This window comes from Dendrobates tinctorius, unplaced genomic scaffold (assembly GCF_039654945.1).
Source record: "Dendrobates tinctorius isolate UK_male_01 unplaced genomic scaffold, ASM3965494v1 ptg000048l, whole genome shotgun sequence".
Taxonomy (NCBI): domain Eukaryota; kingdom Metazoa; phylum Chordata; class Amphibia; order Anura; family Dendrobatidae; genus Dendrobates; species Dendrobates tinctorius.
In genome coordinates, this window is record NW_027361716.1 from 350,785 (window position 1) to 375,221 (window position 24,437).

At 43.7% G+C, this 24,437-nt stretch overlaps 1 protein-coding gene across 2 annotated transcripts in view; it reads right to left on the reverse strand.

The window, feature by feature from the left end:
- Window positions 1-24,437, reverse strand: part of NECAB2 (N-terminal EF-hand calcium binding protein 2) — a 355,221-nt gene that overhangs the window by 57,824 nt on the left and 272,960 nt on the right. For both annotated transcript variants that reach the window (XM_073576269.1, XM_073576270.1), the window contains 3 exons: window positions 14,239-14,375; window positions 3,449-3,558; window positions 3,039-3,118 (listed from right to left, as the gene is read on the reverse strand). In XM_073576269.1, coding sequence (XP_073432370.1) covers window positions 3,039-3,118; window positions 3,449-3,558; window positions 14,239-14,375 — 327 coding nt within the window. The remainder of the gene's footprint in view (window positions 1-3,038; window positions 3,119-3,448; window positions 3,559-14,238; window positions 14,376-24,437) is intronic.

Here is a 24,437-nt window from a genome sequence, read left to right on the forward strand (position 1 = left end):
TAAGTCAAGGATATAACTACCTTTATATATACCAAGTTCCTTCAAAAATCAGCTATTTTCTTTGAATAAGGATTTAGCGATTAATATCCTCTGCATTATACTCCTGCCACTTCTTGCAGATTTACGCTACACAGCACACAATGCTATTACGCAGCGTTGACGAAGCCTTTTATCTACAGACTGCACAGTGCTCCTTGTCATCTCGAACAGCAGTGGTTACGGGCAGAGTGCTCTCCTAGGGTGATCAAGTGCAAGTTTCATTTCTCTCAATAAGCTGTTAAGTGTTAAACTCCCATCAATGAACTGCTGCATTAAGCAAACTAGCAATTACCTGCTCCACTCACCTAATGGATACATAATCTAAACGTTTTACTCAAAGATATTTTTCTACTCTAAGGGTAATAAACTAAAGCTAAAACATATACTTTACAAATACTTAAAGTGAACCAGTCAGCAAGATTGTGCACAGTAACCTACAGACAGTATCAGGTTGGCACCGTTATACTGATTAAAAGGATATCTGGATTGATGAAATCCGTCTTGTGGTTGTTGTTTAATCTTTACTTGATCCCTCACTGACCTGCCCCCTATTTTACATAATGCATAGAATATTGCTAGCTTAAAAAAAAAAATTACATCCAGCAAAATGGCGCATGCGCAATAGCATCTATCGTATATTATATGCATATAATATTGTTGGCTTAGAAAAAACAAATTTTATTTTAGCAAAATGGCACCAGCAGAGGCACATGCACAGTAGCATCTATCGCTTGCCTATAGATGCTACTGCGTATGCTCCGCAGCTGGCCAATTTTTTATCTCCAGCAAAACGGCGCCGGCAATAGGTGCTTCTGCGCAAGAACTGCCACCATTTTGCCAGCAGGTACATTTTTTTCCTCCAGAAAAATGGTGGCCTCTCTTGTGCAGTAGCATCTATTGGCAAGCGACAGATGCTACTACGCATGCGCCGCCACCATTTTGCTGGTTATTTTTTTTTCATAAGCCAACAGTATTATATGCATTATGTAAAGTAGGGGGCAGGTCAGTGAGGGACCAGTCACCTGTCATAAGCCTATACAGATGAATATGTAAGCAGAGCACCACTTAAAGCCGGCACACAGCCACACGCACAGCCCCGCCCACAGTCCGTCCCGAAGCACGAGAATATCATTAACTGAAAATGGAAATACAGATTAAACAACCACACGACTGATTTCATCAACCCAGGTATCATTTTAATCAGTATAACGGCCTCAACCTGACACTGTCTGTAGATTACTCAGCACAATCCTGCTGACAAGTTCACTTTAAAGGATGTACAACATTTATCACCTGTCCACACAATGGCTGTGTTCTATCGTTGACGGGGAGGGTATCCAATATTGCACCAAATAATGAAGCAATGAAATCTGAGAATAGAGCCCCCAGCTATCTCCGTCAGTCCCATAGTCTTTAATGGAGAAATACATTGCAGCAGCACAGTAATTACCTCTACAATCAAATGGGGGATTTCAGACCCCCGGTTCTTGTGACTGATGATGGTCCCAATAGTAAGACCTCCAGTGATCACACATTTATCACCTATCACTTATTTTTTAAGGTAACAATAACCCCTGTACTCTAGGATTTATTTACTTTCGAGAGCTGCAGAACATCATAAGGCTCATGTAATATGACGATTCTTACGCCATTCTACCCTATTACACTGCCCCAATGCCATAGCAATCATGTAACATGCATCCTTAACATGTTTTTGTATGTCGAAATGGCCCAATATAGAAGTAAACAAAATTTTGGTCACCTATGTAATCCCTGGTTGCCAGTCATGTGGGTGGGGATGGATATCGGCTCAGTCACCCTCCTCCACTCAGTGGTGAAGCCCACCTCAGTTTGATTGACAGCATGGACTGCACAGACGTCATGTCGCTCCTTGAGGAAATCTGGCACCAGTGCGCTCCCCGGACAATTGCACAGAGACTGGGTGTATGGCCTCCGAAGCATGCACATATCAAAAATAAAGCTGGAGACGTACAGCCAGGGCCAATGTGCCGCTCAGGGAGCTGTAGGTGCGGAATTTGTAGTAGAGTGGCACGACTTTGGGGGAGCGCAGGCCATCAGAATGTAGTGGGAGTCACTACTGGGCGGAGGAACATGACTGAGCCAATATCCAGCCCCACCCACATAACTACGACACGTTAGGGATGCACATTACATGACCTATATGGCAATGGGGCAGTTGAACTTGATTATTAAAACTTCATCATTCAATTATTTTTTTTCTTATTTTCTTTTAGTTTAAAGGTATGGAAAAACACATGATTTACTATGACTATAGTAAATTAAACTAATTTATAAAGAATAAGAACTATGCAAGCGGGTGTTTCAGAATTCTGTAATTACACGCTATAGTACTGTATGTGAGTAGTCACCATTGTTGCAGAATTGTACAATACCAAATGTCTTACATTCATTTTTCACACACTCAGGCATAGAAGGAAGTGATTTAGAAAGGGAAGGTGGTGATGAATATATATTCGTGAGATCTTCATTGTTATCAGATATAAAATGCTCACGTAAAGAAAATACGAGACGCTACCCCAGTAGGGCACATTTTTGCACAGTCCTTAAAAAAAATATTAAGGCGTCCATGATTTTTTAAATTTACACGGTAATTATCATCATTTTACAGTTTATGCAGCTGATGTCTTCTTATCGGAATTATGGGCTGTAGACATGGATCATTTATGATCATAATGATTTATTATGGTTTTCCAATTTGTCCTTAAAATTGTCTGTCTGTGATTCTTTTTTTTACCTAGTACAACCCTACCCCTGTACATTATAATACTGCTATCCGTGTGAACCCCATAGTCTGCCATAAAGATAAGGCAGTATAACTGGGTTTCAGGCTTGGTGAGAAATGACATAGCAGAAAAAACAATGTACGACAATGACATTACTACACGGTGTCATTGCTGACCCCACATAAGCCGTAGTGCCGGCAGCAGCCACTTCACATCCCGAGCACAGAGAATCACCTTATTTTCCAGTCTCCCGATCAGCTCGGCCAGTCGGTTAATCTGCGCCTCTAGACCTTCCTCTTTCACATCTGAGCAGCCTGAGTAAACAGACAACACAGGATTAGCAGAGAGCCGTGGTAGTATCTGATCATCGTCAGATTCAGGGCACATAAAGAGCTTAGAATTCTATGACGGGATTATGGGCAGTGGTATTACAGAAATAATACCAACACTACCACTAACACTGCACACCCATCCTCACCATAAACGGCAACTTGTAGCCATTCTCTCAACATAAAATCAGATAACCGGTTGACCACTGTGATAGGCCCAAGACTCCAGCTGTTCTCTATTTCTAGGCTATGAAGGACATCTGTCCAGACTGCATCTCCCCTATTAAAGGAATACAAATAATATAAGGAGCTCACTGCTTTTTACGCTCTTCCTCAACTCCTTGGTGGAACTCCTAGTTGTAGGGTAGGTGGGTAAAGGATCTTCATGCCACCCATCGGTCATTCCTGGCCCCTTATAACAGTGCCTGCAGAAGAAAAGTCGACAGAAAATATAAGAACCAGATCTGGGTTGTTGCCCTCCTACGGCCCCCTCCATGTCTCCTGGTGTACTGATTAAATCAAAATTGTCCAGACATAAGAAATGGCACTTCAAAAATGCATAAATCAATCCAAAAGACAGCTGTTTAAGGCTGTTCCTAATGAGAAGAGAACCATATAGCATAAAAATATTGTTTTATTTTCAAACATGATAAAAATCCATACTACCTATACATGATCATTGTAAACATACCCCAAAGGGGACAGACAACCCCGTAAAGGGTAAAATTAACCTCTGTAAACTTTGACTAGATTTACTTAATATAAATAAACTCATGGGGGAGCTAAACAACATTATACCTGAAATAATTGAACAAACATTCAATTATGTTATTGCCCAGGGCATTCCTTTATATAAATCATGTGTCCTTTTTTAAATAGTCCCCTCAGTGTAACCAACATGTCATAACCTACAACAGTAACAGAGGAAAAAGAACCCCAAACCCAATACAATCATATAATAGTATCACCGCAAGTATTACTTACTGGATTATGAAAGTAAAAATCGTAACCGTGGTGGTTGTGAGCCCCTGCACCCCGACGCGCGTTTTGACCGCTTCCTTCTTCCGGGGGCCCACGGTTACGATCTTTACTTTCATAATCCAGTAAGTAATACTTGCGGTGATACTATTATATGATTGTAGTGGGTTTGGGGTTCATTTTCCTCTGTTACTGTTGTAAGTTATGACATGTTGGTTACACTGAGGGGACTATTTAAATAAGGACACATGATTTATATAAATGAATGCCCTGGGCAATAACATAAGTGAATGTTTGTTCAATTATTTCAGGTATAATGTTGTTTAGCTCCCCCATGAGTTTATTTATATTAAGTAAATTTAGTCAAAGTTTACAGAGGTTAATTTAACCCTTTATGTGGTTTGGTTGTCTGTCCCCTTTGGGGTATGTTTACAATGATCATCTATAGGTAGCATTTTTATGGATTTTTATCATGTTTGAAAATAAAACAATATTTTTATACTATATGGTTCTCTTCTCATTAGGAACAGCCTTAAACAGCTGTCCTTTGGCTTGACACCTGGTGTACTGGCCTGTCTCCTGGTAGCGCCTCCAGCCTCTGGACACTACGCTGAAAGACACAGCAAACATTCTTGCCACAGCTCACATTGATGTGCCATCCTGGATGAGCTGCACTACCTGAGCCATTTGTGTGGGTTGTAGAGTCCGTCTCATGCTACCACGAGTGTGAAAGCACAACCAGCATTCAAAAGTGACCAAAACAGCCAGAAAGCATTGGTACTGAGATGTGGTCTGTGGTCCCCTCCTGCAGAACCACTCCTTTATGGAGGGTGTCTTGATAATTGCCAATAATTTCCATCTGTTGTCTATTCCATTTGCACAACAGCATGTGAAATTGATTGTCAATCAGTGTTGCTTCCTAAGTGGACAGTTTGATTTCACAGAAGTTTGATTTACTTGGAATTATATTCTGTTGTTTAAGTGTTCCCTTTATTTTTTGAGCACTGTATTTTGGGTAATGTTCTACTCTTTCGCCATGGTGACTATGATAGATAGTATCTGAAATGACATTCCTGGAATTAGTGACGGTATTAAGTATCTCACCGAGCATAAAACCCCAGCAATTTGTCAGTAAATGAGGCTAGGAGTGGCACAGCGCTCTCCTCAGGCTGTTCCTTCATGCCCACTGGAAATATCTGCATCTACCGAGAAGAGGCAAGATTCAGATTTGGAGCAGGGAACACGTTGCAGGCATTTGTCTGGGTCAGCAGCTGTGCCAGAGAGGTCAGCAGATTTTAATGGTTCCCGTATTACCACTGTATAGGAGACGGCACAGTGTAATTTATAGGTAGCAGGTTATTAAATGCTGACAACAGCTGAATCATACTGTATATTACTCCTGCTCCAGGAGACATTTCAATATGAGTTACATTCAGCTGCATGGTTTTCAGATTTTTTAATATTCATAAAATCAAATTACTTTTCCTTCTTACTCTGTGTTCTACAGCATCACAGTCCACTTAAAAGGAATGTCAGCAGGTTTTCTTGCTGTGAAATTTGAGAGCAGCATAATTTAGGTGCTGAGACCCTGATTCCAACTATGTATCACTCACTTCTATATTGAAACAATCCTTGTTTGCTCTCCACAGATCTAGCAGTGCTTAGAATACTGAGCACTGTATAACCCCGCCCACATCACTGATTGGCAACTTGCTGTGTACATCGACAGAAAGAGGCCAATTAGTGCTGGGGGTGGTGTTATAAAAGGCACAAGACTAGGATGCCTGAGACACTTAGTCCTTTAGTGATAATCTCCTGATGATTAAACACTGATTTTATTGAAAGAGAAACATACAGTCCGGTAAGGGACACCCCTGGATTCAGGCTCTAAGCCCCTCTCGGGTTATATAGCAAAATCCTGAGTACAGATTCCTTTGAAGATGTTCTTCACTGAAAAGTGTTCTCCATAGAAAACAAGTCACTGGTGGGGTCCAATCATTCAGACCTGTGTGGATCGGCAGATGAGGGTACGTTTATCCCTGTTACGCTCGCGTCTTGGCTGATTGGCACGAGCCGGGGGGTTGAGGCTCCACTGTGCCACAAACCAGACTACCCTGGAAGGGGCGTGACTACGACAGTTACCTTGGTCTTCACTGGAGCCTCTGATGGTGAGGTCAGGCTTGTGCGGCAGGTAGCTGCCGGGTGCCACTCCAGGGTGGTGTCTGGCTGTGGCTGCTGATCCCACTCGGGAACAGGACACCTGGACAGGTGCGAGTGACAAGCAGGCTGAGACACAGGGCAAGCAGGCATGGCTTGAGACACAGGGCAGGCGGGCACGGCTTGAAACACGGGCAGGCTGGCGTGGTGTGAGAAGGAACAGGCAGGGGCCTGTTCACACAGCAGGTGCATGTATCAGTATAGACAGGAAGGAGTGGAATATGAAGGAACAGGTTTTGGACCTGTTCACACAGGAGGTGTAGGTATGGATACAGGCAGGAGTGCGGAGTAGGCAGAGACGCATGAGTGTGGAGTAGGCGGAGCCGCAGGAGCGTGGAGTAGGCGGAGCAGCAAGAGTGCGGAGTAAAGCTGAACCACAAGGTCTGCGGAGAGAAGCTGCAGCAAGAAGTTCTGCAGCGGCAGCAGGAGCGGAGAAAAAGCTGAACCACAAGGTCTGTGGAGAGAAGCTGCAGCAAAAGGTTCTGCAGTCGCAGCAGGAACGGAGCAAAAGCTGAACCACAAGGTATGTGGAGAGAAGCTGCAGCAAGAGGTTCTGCAGCAACAGAGCAAGCTGAACCACAAGGTCTGTGGAAAGAAGCTGCAGCAAGAGGTTCTGCAGCAGCAGAGTAAGCTGAGCTGCAAGGGTGAAGAGCAGTCAGAGCTGCAGGGGTGCAGAGGCGCAGACAGAGCTGCAAGGGTGCAGAGGCTCAGACAGAGCTGCAAGGGTGCAGAGGCTCAGACAGAGCTGCAAGGGTGCAGAGGCTCAGACAGAGCTGCAAGGGTGCAGAGGCTCAGACAGAGCTGCAAGGGTGCAGAGGCTCAGACAGAGCTGCAAGGGTGCAGAGGCTCAGACAGAGCTGCCAGGGTGCAGAGGCTCAGACAGAGCTTGCAAAGGTGTAGAGCACAGACAGGGAGGACACAAGGAAATACACAGCAGAGAAGGAAGCCATAGACAAGGAGACAGTACAAGACAAGGTACAGGGAACAGGAAATACAGCCCCCTGGAGGGCAGTAGGACAAGTAAACACAAAGCTAGGACCGAGACACAGAGGCCAGGATATGCAACCTCCTGGAGGGCAGACAAAGAATACAAAGCAAGGATAGGAGTATTCCTCCAGAGGAGGAGATACACAGAACAGGGCCTGGCTTCCTCAGCAGCAAAACACTAACTGAGTTTTAGACATTGCACAGGCAAGGGCTAGTGGGTGTGATGACCCTATATAGTAAAGGGCTCCAGGTGATTGGTCGGGGACAGCTTAGACCAGTGCACCCTGACTGCATAAGAAGCAGAGAGTTCAGGCGCCGCCCCCCTATACACACAGTCAGGAAACATGGAGAGAAAGCAGGAAAACAAGAGGCATTGCACATGGAGCTGGCAGCAGACAGAAATCACCACATGACCTGGAGCAGTGAGTAAGTTGGTGTGCGGGGAAGGGAGGACATGCAGTGATGCCAGCAGGGTTGTTACAATCCCTGTTAGACAGGAGCGACAATATGCATGCTTGACCTGCAATTCATTCAATCCCTATACGGCTGCTCAACGTTGTGTTCAACTTTTCTCCAGTAGCCCCGGTACAGGTCCCAATAGTGGGACGCCCACTGATCAGAAAGTTATCACCTGCGGATTGATGACAACTTGTTTTCGCTATAAAAGTTCTCATCTCCAAGATCCTATCTCAATATGTAGAAGGTGTAAAAATAATCATATTAGCAAATACCTCCAATTAAGAATGAGGTATAGTTCTTCTGATTCACTAGATCGCAGACCTCATGTGCACGGCGTTGCAGTAGCTTGGCTATCCATGGTTATGACATCTAACGACTAACTGTCACTATGAGTGGTCATATCCATGGAGGTATTTGCTATTATTATTATTACGGCTACTACATATACTGCATATTGGGATAGGATTTTGGAGATGAAGTCAAATAAAAAAATGAATAAAGGAGTATTCCATTTTATTTTTGTTTAAATGATATGGTTTTTAGAAAATTCCAAGAACTACAAGTGTGTCACATAAGTTTTGTCCATTTAAAACTCCAACTTAGGGCATGTGAATCACTAAAGTATTAAATATGATCCCCAACATCACACCCCAAAATTTATAAGGATCCTGAACAAATATATGTTCCAGACCAGATCCCCTGAATTATTGCAGATTCCACAATAGGCCCTCGTAACTAAAACGTAACCGAGACCAGACTGTGCAGATATTTACTCATCGCCACATCAAGACATTGCATATAGCAGTGCCTGGCGTAGGTGAGTATTTAGTCAGTATGTTGCACTTCGGTGATTTACCACCTTCAAGAAGCACTCCTCCTTCTCCTCTTCCCTTCAAAATTTGTAATATTTTAATACATTGCAGTCATCATGTTATATAGCACTGGGTACCTACAATTGCTCATTTTACCCCTCTAACCAGCTAATTCTTCTCTTTTCCATTAGGTCTATGACATCACATGAATAAAAATTGATTAGCTGACTCCTTCTAAGTTTTATGTAGAAACAGGAGGTCAATTTTCCTTCCATGAGACATAAATCACTCTAAAAGTCCCTGGTACAGGGGAACAGATGGATCAGGAGGTGAAGAGGGGAATGATAAATGGTGGACAAGAAACTTCCTGTTTCTACAAAGAGTAAAGAAAAGAGAAGAATTAGCTGGGTAGAAAGGCAAAATGAGCAATTGTAAGTGCACAGTGCTATACAATGTGATGACTGCAATATATTAAGAGGATAAAAACTTTTATCGGAATACTTCTTTAGGAGAGGTACCATTTTTTCATGAGTGTCCTTGACAATCCACTAGAACAGACAGGAAAATTTGTTAATGGCTCAGATAAAAAAAAGAAGTTTGATTCAGAGAAAGTATTAGCTACAGGGTGGGCTATTTATATGGATATACCTGGGTGGGCCATTTATAAAGTTGCATCTAAAATGGCTGCCATGGTCACCATCCATCTTGAAGAGTTTTCTCCCTCCCATATACCAACGTGCCACAAACAGGAAGTTGATATCACCAACCATTCTCATTTTATTTAGGTGTATCCATATACATGGCCCACCCTGTACATCTCCTATTATTGTGTTGAAGGGACGTATTTAAAGGGTCATGAGCTCGGGCCTCCCAGCAGAACGTCTCCTTATGACTATATGCCTTGGCCAGACCTATAAATTTCAGCTGCATTACTGGGTCTAACAAGTGATTCATTCATGCAGTGCAAAAAGTGTTAGGCCTCCTTCATACATCCTGGTGTTTCATGTACAGGAAAAAACAGCACTCATCATTGTCACGTGGTCTCCCTGAGATTGTCATGACCAGGCGACAGTAATGGGAGTTGTTTACAGCATCTGCTATGTACATCCTGTGTAAAATTAAAAATTAAATAAAAACAAATGGCATGTGCTCTCACGTAATTTTCATAACCAGCAGAGGGAAAGCCCATGGCTGAGGTTTGATGCTAGTAATCTGGGAAAAGGGACAATATCATTGGCACGCTTAGTGAACTGCCCGTGGGAACAGCAGCTTCAGTGACCAGTGGTAACCTCTATGGTGTTACCACTCTTCACTGAAGCTGTGCTCTCAGGAGCTCATTATTTGCTGGATTTCAGTCTGAACCGTCGCATCATGCCATCATTAAGTTTGAAATTCAGATGTCACAGATGAATTGTAGCATGAGAAATTGTGGATTATCTTCACGTCGGACAGGTGAGGGATATGGTTGTTTATTATTTTTAGTCTTTTACAGGGGACATAGGCTTCAATGGATTTTAGGTGTAAAGGTGAGTATGACTTTGTTTTTTTATTTTTTTAATAAATATGTAAAACAGAATGTTGAGTTTTATTTCAAATAAAGGATTTTATTCTTGCTATGTGTTTTTTTCAAAACTTACTATGGGGTCAGTAATAGGGATGTCCTATTTATGCCTCTCCATTGCTAAACCCTGGGCTTGATGCCAGCTAACAATACAATGTTGACATCAACCCCAACCCTATTACCACACTTGCCATCGCCACAGGGCAAGTGGTAAAAGCAAGGCCAAGTGCCAGTTTTGTCACATCTTACAGATGTGCCATTTCTGGGGCGGCTGAGGGATGATGTTGGTAGCCTGAGGGAAAATATATGGCCCCATCCCAGGCTACTAATATCAATAGCTGTCTGTTTAGTCTTTGCTGGATTGAATTTAGAGGAGGGCCCTACAAATTTTTTGGGGGGATCCCCCGTAAATTAACCAGGAAAGGCTAAGTAAACAGCTGTGAGCTGTTATTATTAGCCTGGGAACCTTATGAGGTATTGTCCCTTGTCCCAGAATATTAACATCAACCCTCATCGGTCGGCTTTCCCTCTGCTGGTTATGAAAATGACAAGGTAGCGCACATTATTTTTTAAATTTAATTGTTAATTTTACACAGAATGTACTCAACGGGTGCAGAATACAACTCCCGCCGGTACGTGTCACGCTGATTACACACGGATATCATCCATGTGTCATCATTATGCAGCACACATTTTGTCCATGCTGCGCATAAAAAAACAGTCATGTCTGTCGGTTTTTCATACAGACACACTTCCAGTGTGAAAAACCTGAGATGTGCGCACCACCACTGAATACAATGGGTGTGAGTATGCCCGTATTTGCAGTCCTTAAAAAACAGACACCCTAAAGACACAAAAATGGATTTGTGAAGGGGGCCTTAGTGTGGTAATCAATTCTCCACCAAAGCCTCCACCAAGTGTGTAGGGAAGGCTAAGGACCTAGGTGGAGTTTCTTCTAAATTGGGCAATCTAAAACAGCAGCAAATAAGCACTGTGGTATAGTGGTAAATTTGCCACAGAAAGTTAGGAGAGTTTATGGTAATATCCTTGGGATCTAGGGTAAAAGTTATTACAAGGCTTGTCCACTACTTGGACAACCCCTTTTCAATCTGTATGTCTGACGCCCCAAAATAATAACACCTATACTTAACTCCGATGCCAGCGCCATTGCAGCGGTGATGGCACTGCCTCATCCGGGGATCACATTATGTCACGCAATCCCAGCGGCCAATCAGCAGCCGTTTCACACTTTCCACCTTTGGATATAGTAGCTCTCATTTCCTCTGGATGTATATGATTTGTCCAAAGTAGAGGAGTGTGAAACCACTTGAACACTAGCACATATCTTATGTCACTTAGCCCAGTTTCACAATCTCTTCTGTTTAGGCTCTGAACATCCAATAGGAAAGTTGAAAGAATGATCTGATGATCTCACATCCTATAGTCTCCCTCTATGATAAATACACTCTAAAGTTGAAGTGAGGAATGGCACATCAGTATGGTGACAAGAAAGCATTAAAGCTCTGAAAACCTTTACACTCATTTTGTTATTGTTCATTTGCTTACACACAGTAGTTCAATGTGTGGAGAGGGCAAGAAGCATTCAGGTCATCGGGGAGTGGAGATCACACAAGCTGTACTGTATCAGGATCTCACAATATTTACTAGGTCGGAAAAAGTGTCACTTTCCAAGTTAATAACTTGGGGTTTTTTTTGTTTTGCATCTCCACTACAGATCTGCAGTGAAAGTATAAGTAATGGGAATTTCCTTCTATCTCTATATCTTATTTTTGGTGAACGGGATTTACTATTTAGGGTCATTTGGTAAAATATTTCCACACAGATATAAATCTCATGATCATTATCAATAATTGACGCTATTGTCCAAGTCCTATGAGCGAGGCCTAGAAAAGAAGTCACAGACTTAGTAGAAGTCAATGCATGCTATTAATGGAGATCATTCCAAGAGACCGTTTGTGCCCTGAATAGAAGTGGCATTTTTAATATCTCTCGGCAGTCACGCTCCATCAGTTTCCATGGTTACACTGAGCGATTTTCATCTCTATGGAGACATATGACCCAGACCAAAATAAAACCCAAGTCCTGTATGCCGCCATATCTCAGCTACTTTTGTTATCTTTGTTATTCTTAAAAAATGGCAATTATCATGCCCGTTACCTCGTGTTTCTTTTCCTGCGCTCTCACGTACTTCACTTTTAGCAGTATCCGAGCGCTCTGACCTATTTTGCTTGACACTAAGCATCTCTGCAACTTTTCATTGTCTGTATATGTCAACGTCTTCTCCATTGATCATTGGCTTTTAAATTTTTACATTCACTTTCACATTTCCTTTACTTTTTGGGACCGATTCATCAAAAGTTTTACTCCAAAAAACTGAGTTCAAAGCTTTGAAAAGTCACAAAATGTTTGCTAAACTAAGAGTTACGCAAAAAATGTTGTGACTTTTTGTGGGTTTTTTTTTTACCAGTTTGACTCATTTCTGCCCAAACAAGTGGAGATGGGTGAGAAAGGGTCATGGTCACTCCCGCCTGTCATCATAAATGCTGGAGCTTTGTATGGCAGAAATTCTACTCATGACTAGAGGAGCATGGTCTGATGTAATCTGATCACACAGGTCTGATGTAATCCAGCGTTTCTCTTCAACGTTCCCCGAACCTGGTTCACGCTGTGCTCCACGATACCCGGCGACTGTGAAGAGCAGTAATGTAACAGCTGTAACGAAATACAGGAATATTCTTCAGCAAAACCTGTTTCAGTCTGTCAGTGACTTGAGGCTGGGACGAAGGTTCATCTTCCCACAAGACAATGACCCAAAGCATACTACTAAAGCAACATTCGAGTGGTTTAAGGGGAAACGTGTAACTGTTTAAGAGTGGCCAAGTCAAAGTCCAGACCTTAATCCAATGGAGAATCTGTGGTCAGACATGAATATTGCTGTTCCCCAGAGGAAGCCATCTAGCCTGAAGGAGCATGAGCAGATTTGCCTTGAGGAATGGGTACAAATCCCAGTGGTAAGATGTGGAAAGCTCATAGAGAGTTATCCAAAGCGACTTGCAGCTGTAATTGCTGCAAAAGGAGGCTCTACAAAGTACTGACTTTAGGGGAGTGAATAGTTGCACACCCTGAAGTTTTCAGTTATTTTGTCTTATTTGTTGTTTGCTTCACAATAAAAAGAAAACCAAATGTTCACAGTTGTAGGCATGTTCTTTACATGAAATGATGCAAACCCTCAATAAAAGCAGTGAAAATTCAGCTATATGCATTTTGAGGCTTGAGAAAGGCCAAATATGGCAGAATCGTTACTTTGCCTTCCTATTATTATTACTTTTTTAATATTACGGAATAAATATATAGTTTTGTAAGGACTATCTTCTGGTGCCTCAGGATTCTTGGTTATTCCATAATTTGATGTCCTGTTACCTTGAAACCTAAAAAACACATTTCAAGTGCTAGCCACTAGGCTACTGTAGATATACATCATGTATATTTCCTAGGAGCTCTGGTGCAGTTGTTTTAACTCCCTATTTCACAAGACAAAAGACATTCTCAGAGGGATTTGCATGCATTGTTGTAAAACATCCCTTTGCTGCAGAAAGGTACAGGAAATTTACAAATCTGTGTATTGCTCTAAATTCTGGTGTAGCTAAAGGGTATGCTGAAGTAACAGTTGCACTCTGACCGGAGGGCCTGTGCCTGAGGGTGAACAAGACCCTTCTACTACATAAGACAACCAGAATACTGAGCAGCTTGGCTTTGCTGTGACCCGACATGGCATACTACCAGCACAGAATCAGAATGGTAGATAGTAGCATGTGTAATCCAAATGTTTAGCCTCTTGGAGACTTTCTTCAGCAGGGCAAGAGGTAAAGAACATCAGCACCACAGCCTTTATATGGAATTTTACTCAGCAAACACATCGCTCGGTTGTTAGGAACTGGCAAGGAAAGACGAAAAGCCAAATTTCAATAATACTAGTTTACGGAATTGCTATCCATGAAATATAACACATATCTTAACTAAAAGTAGTACGACATCAGTATGTTTCAAAAATACGTTTCCAGGTAGCTCACCTGATGGGATTAGTTTGCTCGTCTATAGCGTCTACGGCACTCTCCACAGAGCTGAGAAGAGACTGGATCTGATTGGCGGTCTCCTTCAGCAAAAACCGTGTTACAAACTGGTCAACATTGGTGCCCCTCTCATACACCTGTGGAGATAAGATGGCGATGTGATAATACTCATCATTAGTGGTGGGCAGTGAATTGCAGCTGCCCTGGAAATTCTGGGCAACATATCACATCAATAAAACAAAAGTCTTCTGCTGGAATCAATAATATATTCTCATGCAGTGACGCAGCGGTGTAGAGGAAGGAGTAGATCACGCCATCCCTATTGTGTCTTGAGCGATTCATCGAGTGCCCGCCTGCCACTGCAGATGCAAAGTGCATCAGTTACCATGAATTTGTCAATGGATGCTGCACTCTGCATAGGTAGTGCCTATGATTACAAAGTATAACGAAATGAGCGTTGTCATTTCTGTCACTACCTATGCAGAGCACAGCAGCCTTTGACCAACCTATCTCAACTACTAAGCTCTGCATTAAGCAGCAGCTAACAAAAGAAGACTTTCAGGACACAGCTGTCAGGTGACCCGGGACCAGGGGCTCCTTCCTTGTCCCTAACACTAGGGGTCACCCTAGCTCAACCTATTCCCTGGGATACTTCTGAGGGTGGAGATGCCGGGGCCTCCACCCTTGCCTTATCTCCTGAGTCAGCCCTCCATCTGTTCTCTTCCACCACCCAGGGAAGAGGGTCACCACTGTGCACCGTAGTACACCAACTTGACAAACAAGGCAACAGAAACAAGGGTTAACAGAAAACTCCAGGCAAAGTATTCACTCACATATAACAGAGGAATGCACTGGGGTGTAGAGGTAGGGGAATAAACCAAAAAAGAAAAGAGTAGGGAATTACCACATATACAAACCAGTCACACATAACTCCTCCAAAACTCCTCATATGAACAGCTCTCCCTCCAGAAGCCATGCAGCAAATGCTAGCTCTGACAAGGATTTGCAACAGAACCCAGATTATAAAGGGGAAAGGAGTAGCTACCAGAGCTCAGCTGCGAGCACAGAGATTTCCAACATGGCCGATTAACCCCTGTTCTGCCAGAAGGAATAAACACCATTAAAATGAAGGAGAAGTGCTTCTTCTCAGCACCGGAGGCAGGTGCAATCAGATGCTGTGGTCTTCTGGCTCCACACTGTCGCGGTAACCCCGTGACAAAGACAATATTGAATCGTACAGTGTTGGCTTCAATAAATACTAAGAATACATATACGTTGTACACTTTTTGTGCTTTATGTGGGGAGGCTTTCGCTGTCATCATATCGGGACTGTGGGGCTCCTTTTGCCACTATGGCGTAAGTGGGAGGGGACCTGCTGAATGTGGCTTGTGAACATCTATCAAACTTTCTCAATGAGGAAAGGTTGTGAACCACTGATTTAAGAGCTCAAATAGAGGAAGCCACATCCAGTATGGAGGAAGGAGGTACAGCATTTCCTAGTAGGTACTGGCAGATGTGGTTTTACCAGAACATCATGGAGAACATGATTCTTTCAAAACTATGTCTACAATATTACACCAACTGACCAATGATAGTTTGAAGTCCCAATTATGGTGGAGTAAAATCCAATAACTTTTATCATTAATACATTAAAAATATAAAAAGGTAGAGAAAGATTTGGGCATTTTGTTGGACGATAAACTATCATGAGACTTTCTTAAGTACGCTTGGAGCCTCACCGGCTTTGTCCGTGCATCAGCACTTATCACTTGCTGGATCAACACATACACATCAAGCAGCGGTGAGGATTATCAAAGCATACTATTCATCTACACATTACAAGGACCATATGCTACTGAACAAAGGAAAATCTTACAGATAAACCTTGTTTCAGTATATTCTAACCGGAGAGTCTCTTTACTGTAAAATTATGTTAACGATGTGTTGCATAGGTTGCAATTCTTTACAATACTATTATGTATGCTTTGTTTCTTTTACTCGAAGGTTGAGTTTTGTTGGATGAGTTGCAATTTTGACCGATAATGATCACTTTACCGTATTATGTACTGAAAAGCAAGAAAACAAATCCAAATGGGATGAAATTGTAAATAAAATGCAATTTCACTGTTAATTTGTGAGATTCGCTTTGACGGCATTTATAATGTAAGATACAAATGACCTGGCAACACAATTCCGCAGGTCAGTACGATTACGAAGATACCAAACTTTTACAGTCTTTCTTATTTTACAAGTTTTAAAAAATTCAGAACTTTTGTAAAAAAATAAAAAAAGTTGGCTTGTGTCGCCAATTTCTGAGCTGTAAGAGGGCTTTTTTTTACGTGTCTGGCTGTAGCTTTTTTTTATACCATTTTGGGGTACTGATTTTATTAACTTTTTATTGTATTTATGGGGTTAGCTGCGTTTCCCAAAAAATGGCAATTCTTTTCAATTTTTTTTCTTTACTGTACCATTTACCATATGAAATAGTCACGTGTCCCGCCCTGTGTGACGCGGCCCGCAGGCCGGTAACTAATACAATAAGACAAAAGGGGAAATAGAGAAAACCTGGGTAACAATAACAATGGTGGCCCTGCAATAGGGAAACGGGGACGTGGAGACCTCCTGCACTCCCCTGAGTCAGTGTCTCTACACTCCTAACGTTCCCTAGGCCGGTTCCACACCGGGCGACGATCAGGATCCTCAAAACCCCGACTTGCCCTGCACCTAAACCCTCACTAGGGAATTGGTCGGTGTGGAAACTAATCCCACCACTGCACTAAGCACACATAAGGAAAAATGACAATACAGGGGAACACCACTTAGCTTTGCTCTGCTGCTTATGCTCACAGCAACAGAGCCACCACCTGTGTGCATCTTTTCCTCCAACCGGATCCATCACCATAGTGCAGCCTTGGAGCAAACAGAGTCCACCACCCGTGTGCAGCTGTCCAGAAACAGAGTCTCGAAAATGAGTCCAGCTTCTGCCAAAAAGTCCAGCATGCTTGAGTCCAACTTTTCTGCCAAAAAGTCCAGCATGCTTGAGTCCAGCTTCCAGCAACCAAGTCCAGCATGCTGAGTGCAACTCTACACCATAGTCGCCACTCCACCAAGTCAAGCAAGCACTTCCTGTTGACACCATAACTGCAAATCCACCACACCATGCCAGCCCTTCTTGCAGACACCATAGCTTGAACTCCACCAATCCATGCCAGCACTCCTTGCAGACACCATAGCTGCTACTCGAGGGTTCTGACTGAGCTGCCCGTGACTCTACTTCAGCTTCCTCCTTCACCCAGGCTTTCTTGCAAATGAAGACCTATCACCAACAGTGATTGATACACCTGACACTCTTTTATAGAGCATTCACACCTGTTACTTAATAAACATGTGCACTAAAGACTAAAGTGCAATGCTGCTCACCACCACCGGGGCAAACTTAGAACAAACGACACCACAGTGCAATAATCCTAATGGCCACCGGGGGCAAACCAACACTTTGGCACACAGCCAAAGGAAAAAAGTTGCTTTGTGCATTTAAACTGTCAGATCCACTTCGGATCATGACAGTACCCTCCCCTTAATGAGGGTCTCTGGACCCTCAAGACCACTCCTCATCAGGGCACCACCTTCAGCGGGGACGTCCAGATCCAGAGTTCACCCTTGCAACTACCTGCACCTCAGGTTTATGACAAACGCACCGCTGGTATTGGCAAAGTAAGTTCTGGAGGCACCACTCATCTCCAAAGCGTCGACCTGGGGAATGAGTTATGTATGAATATGTGTATGTTCGGTTTTAGGCTACTTTCAGGCATCCAGTGTGTGGGGTCCGGCGGCCTGCGGCGAAAAGCCGAGCCACCGGATCCGGCCTGCAGCGGTGACACCGGATGTGTATGCGGCGTCTGATACGACTCAGACAGGATTTAAAGGAGCCGCAGAAGGAAGATACATCGGGGATGAGAGAGACAGCCACCGAAGGGTATGGGGGGAGGGGTGGTGGTTAGAGAGAGAGAGACACATGTGGGGTTAACACTCAGTGTCCGGGCGACAGAGATCTTTCTCTCTCCTGGCACTTGTGGGGTTAACCCCACAAGTGCCAGGAGAGATATCTCCCTCTCTTGCCCGGACACTGAGTGTTAACCCACAAGTGCCCGGTGAGAGAGATCTCTCACAAGTGTCCAGGTGAGAGCTCTCTCTTGCCGGGCACTTGTGGGGTTAACACTCACAGTGTCCGGGCATGCGCTGTGTAAAAAGCCGTTCCGGCACTGCAAAAAAAGTTGCAGGGAATGTTTTTTGTAGATGCTGGACAGGCATTTTTTGCCGTCTCCGGCAAAAGCCGGACACGCCGCATGGCCATCAGGCGCAATGCGGCGATAATGCTAGTCTATGGGATAAAAGCCGGATCCGGTGGCAACCGGCGCCGGATCCGGCTTTTACATTTTGCGCCGCATTGCGCCTGATGCTAAAAAACTGATGTCTGAAAGGAGCCTAAGCTAGTAAGACTTCGCAACACACTTCCAAGATGTTTTTTGGTGGCCACCCATACATGCTCATTCACACACAGGTCCAGACCTGAACATTTATTGCCACACATTCGTTTGTCATATTTCGGTGAACTCATTCTGGGATCGACAACAGAGGCGTCCCCCTGTGTCACCACACTCACACCCCCGCTATTCACCACGGGAACACCACCCTCCAACCCCTTTCACCACGAGGTCTGCGCCTCTCTGGGTTGACCAATAGCGAGGGTTGAGACCTGCCCCTACTCCCCCGCAGGACAGCTGCTGCTCACACCGTTGAGGGAGGGGCCTGGAATATGGAGGAAAAATAAACTCCCTGGTCGCTTTCCGCCACACGACCAGGAGGGGGCCGCTTCTTCGGTGGAATGGAAGATTTGGCGTAAACCCCGCAGACTATCACACCAGTCTGCTCACCACAGGGACGTACCCCTTCACCTCGGGGAATACCAGGCAGCTATGTGGGGCAACAACTCCTCCTACCTGCCTGGGTACCTCCGCGTGCATGAGCAAGTCCCGCTCCCCAGCAACGACTCTAGGGGGCTTCATTGCCAGAGCCGCAATTTTGATTTTCTCGTTGAGCCAGAGGGAAGGCCCCAGACACTGATAATAGCTGCCGCAGCTGTTTCAACACAATGCAGCTCCTCACTCACCTCAGTGAGGCCCAGCGGCAATTGCTCACAGGTCTCCACATGGCCAGGGATCACCAGAAAAAAAAATGTATGGTTGGTGATAATATCACGTGCCCCGCCCTGAGTGAGATGGCCAGCAGGCCGGTAACTGATACAACAGGACGCGGCACGTGTAATTGTCCTATGTGATGCGGCCTGCCGGCCGGTAACTAGTACAATAAGACAGGGGGAATTGGGAAAACCTGGGTAACAATAACAATGGTGGCCCTGCGATAGGGAAACGGGGACGTGGAGACCTCCTGCACTCCCCTGAGTCAGTGTCTCTACACTCCTATCGTTCCCTAGGCCAGTTCCGCACTGGGCGCCGATCTGGATACCTGATATCCTTAGCTCGCCCTGCACCTAAACCCTCACTAGGGAATTGGTCGGTGCGGAAACTAATCCCACCACTGCACTAAACACACATAAGGAAAAATGACAATACAGGGGAACACCACTTAGCTTTGCTCTGTTGCTTATGCTCCCAGCAACAGAGCCACCACCTGAGTGCATCTTTTCCTCCAACCAGATCCATCACTGTAGTGTAGCCTTGGAGTAAACAGAGTCCACCACCTATGTGCAGCTGTCCAGAAACAGGGTCCCGAAAATGAGTCCAGCTTCTGCCAAAAAGTCCAGCATGCTTGAGTCCAACTTTTCTGCCAAAAAGTCCAGCATGCTTGAGTCCAGCTTTCAGCAACCAAGTCCAATATGCTGAGTGCAACTCTACACCATAGTCACCACTCCACCAAGCCATGCAAGCACTTCCTGCTGACACCATAACTGCGACTCCACCACGCCATGCCAGCCCTTCTTGCAGACACCATAGTTGAACTCCACCAATTCATGCCAGCACTCCTTGCAGACACGATAGCTGCTACTCGAGGGCTCTGACTGAGCTGCCTGTGACTCTCCTTCAGCTCCATCCTTCACCCAGGCTTGCTTGTAACTGAAGACCTTTCACCAACTGTGATTAACACTCCTGATACTCTCTTATAGAGCTATCACACCTGTTACATGATTACGTGCACAAAGTAAAGTAACCAAAGTGCAATGACCCAAATGGCCACCGGGGGGAAAACTACAACTGAAATCACCACAGTGCAATGACCCTAATGGCCACCGGGGGCAAAACCACCCTTGGCACACAGCCAAAGGAAAAAAAAAGTTGCTTTGTGCATTTAAACGGTCAGATCCACTTCAGATCATGACAGAAATATACTAAATATATACCATATACGAAAATATGCTGCGTCCAAAATGCTGCTCTTTCCAGATGGTGGGCACAGCCTCAGTGTCCCAGCACAGGGACACACCGTAATTGTTTTGTTGATGGATCCTGTTAACTAGGGGTAGTCCGGCAAAGAAAAACAATATTTGAGTAATTGCTTGATTTGATCTTAGAAGTGACTCCAAATGTCATAGCATCTCTTAAAGGGAATTTACCAGCAGGATTTCATCCCTCTAGACTATTTATATGCATGTACAGCTCTTTCAAACACAACTCCAGCAATATCTTTACATGGCCAGTCCGTTGTTCCGTTACTGAGAAATCAGCGTTTGAATTGATTTGCAATTTAAGTTGAAAGACTATTATAGATCTGAAGCCTCTGTCACTCCAGCTCTATTTCCTGTCAAGCACTTTCTCCTCCGGCCTGACTGACAGCCTCTATGCTTTTTGACTTCAGGCATAGGAGCCGTCAGTCAAACAGAAGGAGGCGGTACTGCATGAGGAATAGAGCTGGATGACAGAGGCTTCAAATCTAACAGTGGCATTTGTACATCAATTCAAATGGTAACTTCTCAGTAATGGAGGAATGGACTGGCCATGTAATGATACTAATGTTCTTGTCTGTGGAAGAGCTACTTGTGCATATAAATAGTTTGGGAGGGTGAAATCCCGCAGAGAGATTCTCTTTAATATTGCTAGGTCAGTATTTCCATAACACCTTGAGTGTCAAAGATGAAAAAACTCTACTTGAGGAAAGCACCAAGAAGATGTAGGAAACGCTTATAAATTATGCAATGCTCATCTAGAATTGTAAATATGCAAATAGACTCTTCATAGATGATAAATTAGGGATTCTAGTGTCACTTATTGGATGGAGCAAACCTACAAGTCAATTTCAATTCTTTAATGAGCCTTGCCACATGACTTAAGATAAGAAGCCAAACCAGACCTTCTATTTGCTCTTATAGGTTAGAGGGTTTTAGCCCTTCATTGGCGCAAAGCAGGAGAACTAGTTGGCATGGTGAGATGCCTTTTATTAAGGCTCGAAGGGATAAATCAGTTACCATATAGAGATTTATAAGTTATGCAATGCTTCCCAGGGAAATTAAATATGCCAATAGCCTCTTCACAGAGAAAGAAGGCAGGGAATCTAGAGCCACCTATTAGTGACAACCAAAAAAGTAAAAGATTTGCACTGATGAGGGGCAACAACCTTGAAGCATTTGTTTGCAAATATGATTTAATGCTAAACCAGAAACTCTAAATCATTAAAGAGTCGATATTGACTTTTAGGATCGCTACTTCCTACAGGAGGCATTATAGTGGCTGTGCGCTTCCTCTGTGAAAATACTACATAAGGAAATATATAGTAATAAATATATACAGCAAATTCTCCATCTAAGAAAATGTAATTTCCAAGACTTTCCCCGGCAAGCCCAGCGGCACTTACTGCAGCGTGAGACTTAGAAAAAGAATCACATTAACTCCTCATTATTTTAGGTGCCCTTGTCTGTATCTCTCAAGAGATTAATTTAAGACTGAAGTACATTAAAAATCATATTTAAGGGAGCGAGATGCAATTTAACCAAGATAAAATAGTAACAATTACTAACGAAACTACACCCAATTTATCCGACTTTCTACGGTTAACCATTTAAGCGGTAAAAGCTTGGCACGTAACTGAATGGCTGGCAGTGATGCCAACGGGGCGCGGTGTCACGCCTTCAATAATCTCACCAAAATGTGTTACTCAAATTCGGAACTCGACTTAAATTTGAACAATTAATTATTTTTGGCAGCGAAGGCAAAGAAAGGGTTATCACAAGCGGGAGAGAGAAACTCGGCCGCTTCCAATTTATAATTAAGAAGTAAAAATTGCTGTGCTCGTTATCTGGATAAAACAAAGTGGTCTCCTCGCTAATCATCTGTGTAAAACAAACACCCATCTGAACTCTGCTCGCCGCAGTCTGCTCGCCGCTAGCTGCCAAGACGAGATTCTTTTGTTCCTTTATTCTGCATGACAATTTATTGCAGAGACAGGATATTTTTACTCACTTTATTCTGTCCATACAGCACAGGCGAGGGGAGGGATATTATTTTCAAAGGATCAGGAGCATATAAAGGTGTCAGCTCACCGAGCAAAAAGAAGCCACCGTTCTGGATAAACCTTGGGTAACCTGCTCTGTGTTTTTTCCTGTTTATACGGTCACATACAAGTAAACCTCTCTCGGTGACATAATAGAAGGGATATCATCAGTGTTGGACAGGAGTGAAAAGGGCCCACGTGTAACATTGACTTTGAGGGTCCACTGCATACAACTGCAACACTGACTTTGAGGTTCCACCTGTATACAAAAATTACACGACCTCGGTTCACAAATTTACTTATATCTCTATATAATAATAAATTGGGTAGTTTGTTTAATAAATGAGATGTTGCTTTTTTCTGTACAGAGTGAATCAAGTGAATTATGACAAGCACTGCTCAAACAGTGAGGTTGGTAGATAGACCTGCACACAGGGGCCCACCAAAGTATTGCCCTCTTCCGGTATGGGCCAGTCCGAGCCTGGCTATCATTATTGGTCCTTTGTTATGGGTTATGTTGGGTACAGCAGCTGAATGGAGCTGAACAGGAATATAACACTAAACAGGCTTTACTATAAGCATTGCTACTACTACCACTACTACTAGGTGGTAGGTAAGTGCATCGTATAGTCTTAAAGGGATCCCGTCTTCCGGTCAAAAATGCCTTCTTTCTGGTCTTATACTATTCTCACTGCTCTCCCCATGTTCTACATTTAGTTTTTTTGTAAATCCGACATATGGTTTCCAGAGATCTGGGCATTTTTATTTTATGAAAATTTTGATGGTCTTACAAGGGGGCGTGGCTTACAGGATTCTGTTGGGGACGTGCGTCTACGCTGCTAAGAATAATGAGCCTGTGAGTCACACACCATTAGTGAAAACCATAAAATAAAAAAGACCCATATCTCCAGATATACAAAAAACAAAGCCTGAAAATTCACTCAAGGGAGCAGCAGATATAGGATCAGAGCAAAAATTGTTACTTTTGACTCCGTGACTTGTTCTCTAAGCAATGGCCACTACTGGGACAACTCCCTTCTCTATATTTCCCCCTTGTATAACAACAGCTATAGTCACTATCAGTGCTGGCGCCGTTCCGTTCCGCATGCCCTGGAGGCAATCAGTGGTCACATCATCCTCGCCTACTTTGGACAACACGGACATTAGATGTAGTCAGAGAGCAGCACCTCTCACTTCTGGGTATGTTAAAATGAAGCGGCCACTGACGGGCTGCAGGGCTTGCAGGTAGGGTTGCCAATTTGATTTTTTAATTTTTTTTTCTTAACGGCTTCTCACAAAATCAGAGACAACCAACTGTTTTTTTACGGACGCATTATTTGACCATAATAAATCATTAAGAATAGAAAAGTGATACACGCTTACAGACCATAAATCCTATATGTAGACATTCACTGTAAAAAGGATGATAAATACAGTCATAAAATCTGTACAGGAGAAGGAGGCCTGGCAGCTTCAACGGAATCCACATGTAGAACCAAATAGGTCGAGCTCAATAGGGAAAGCAGGTGGGTGGTTATCCCGCTGGTGAGCACAGAATACCATGAAAGAGGAAAGGGGTGGTGGCACACCACTGTGTGTTAAAATCCAAAAAACTTTATTCAGGCATGTTGAGCCATAGTTAAAACATGGTAAATCTGACGCGTTTCAGGTGCGTTAAATGCACCTTTACTCAGAGG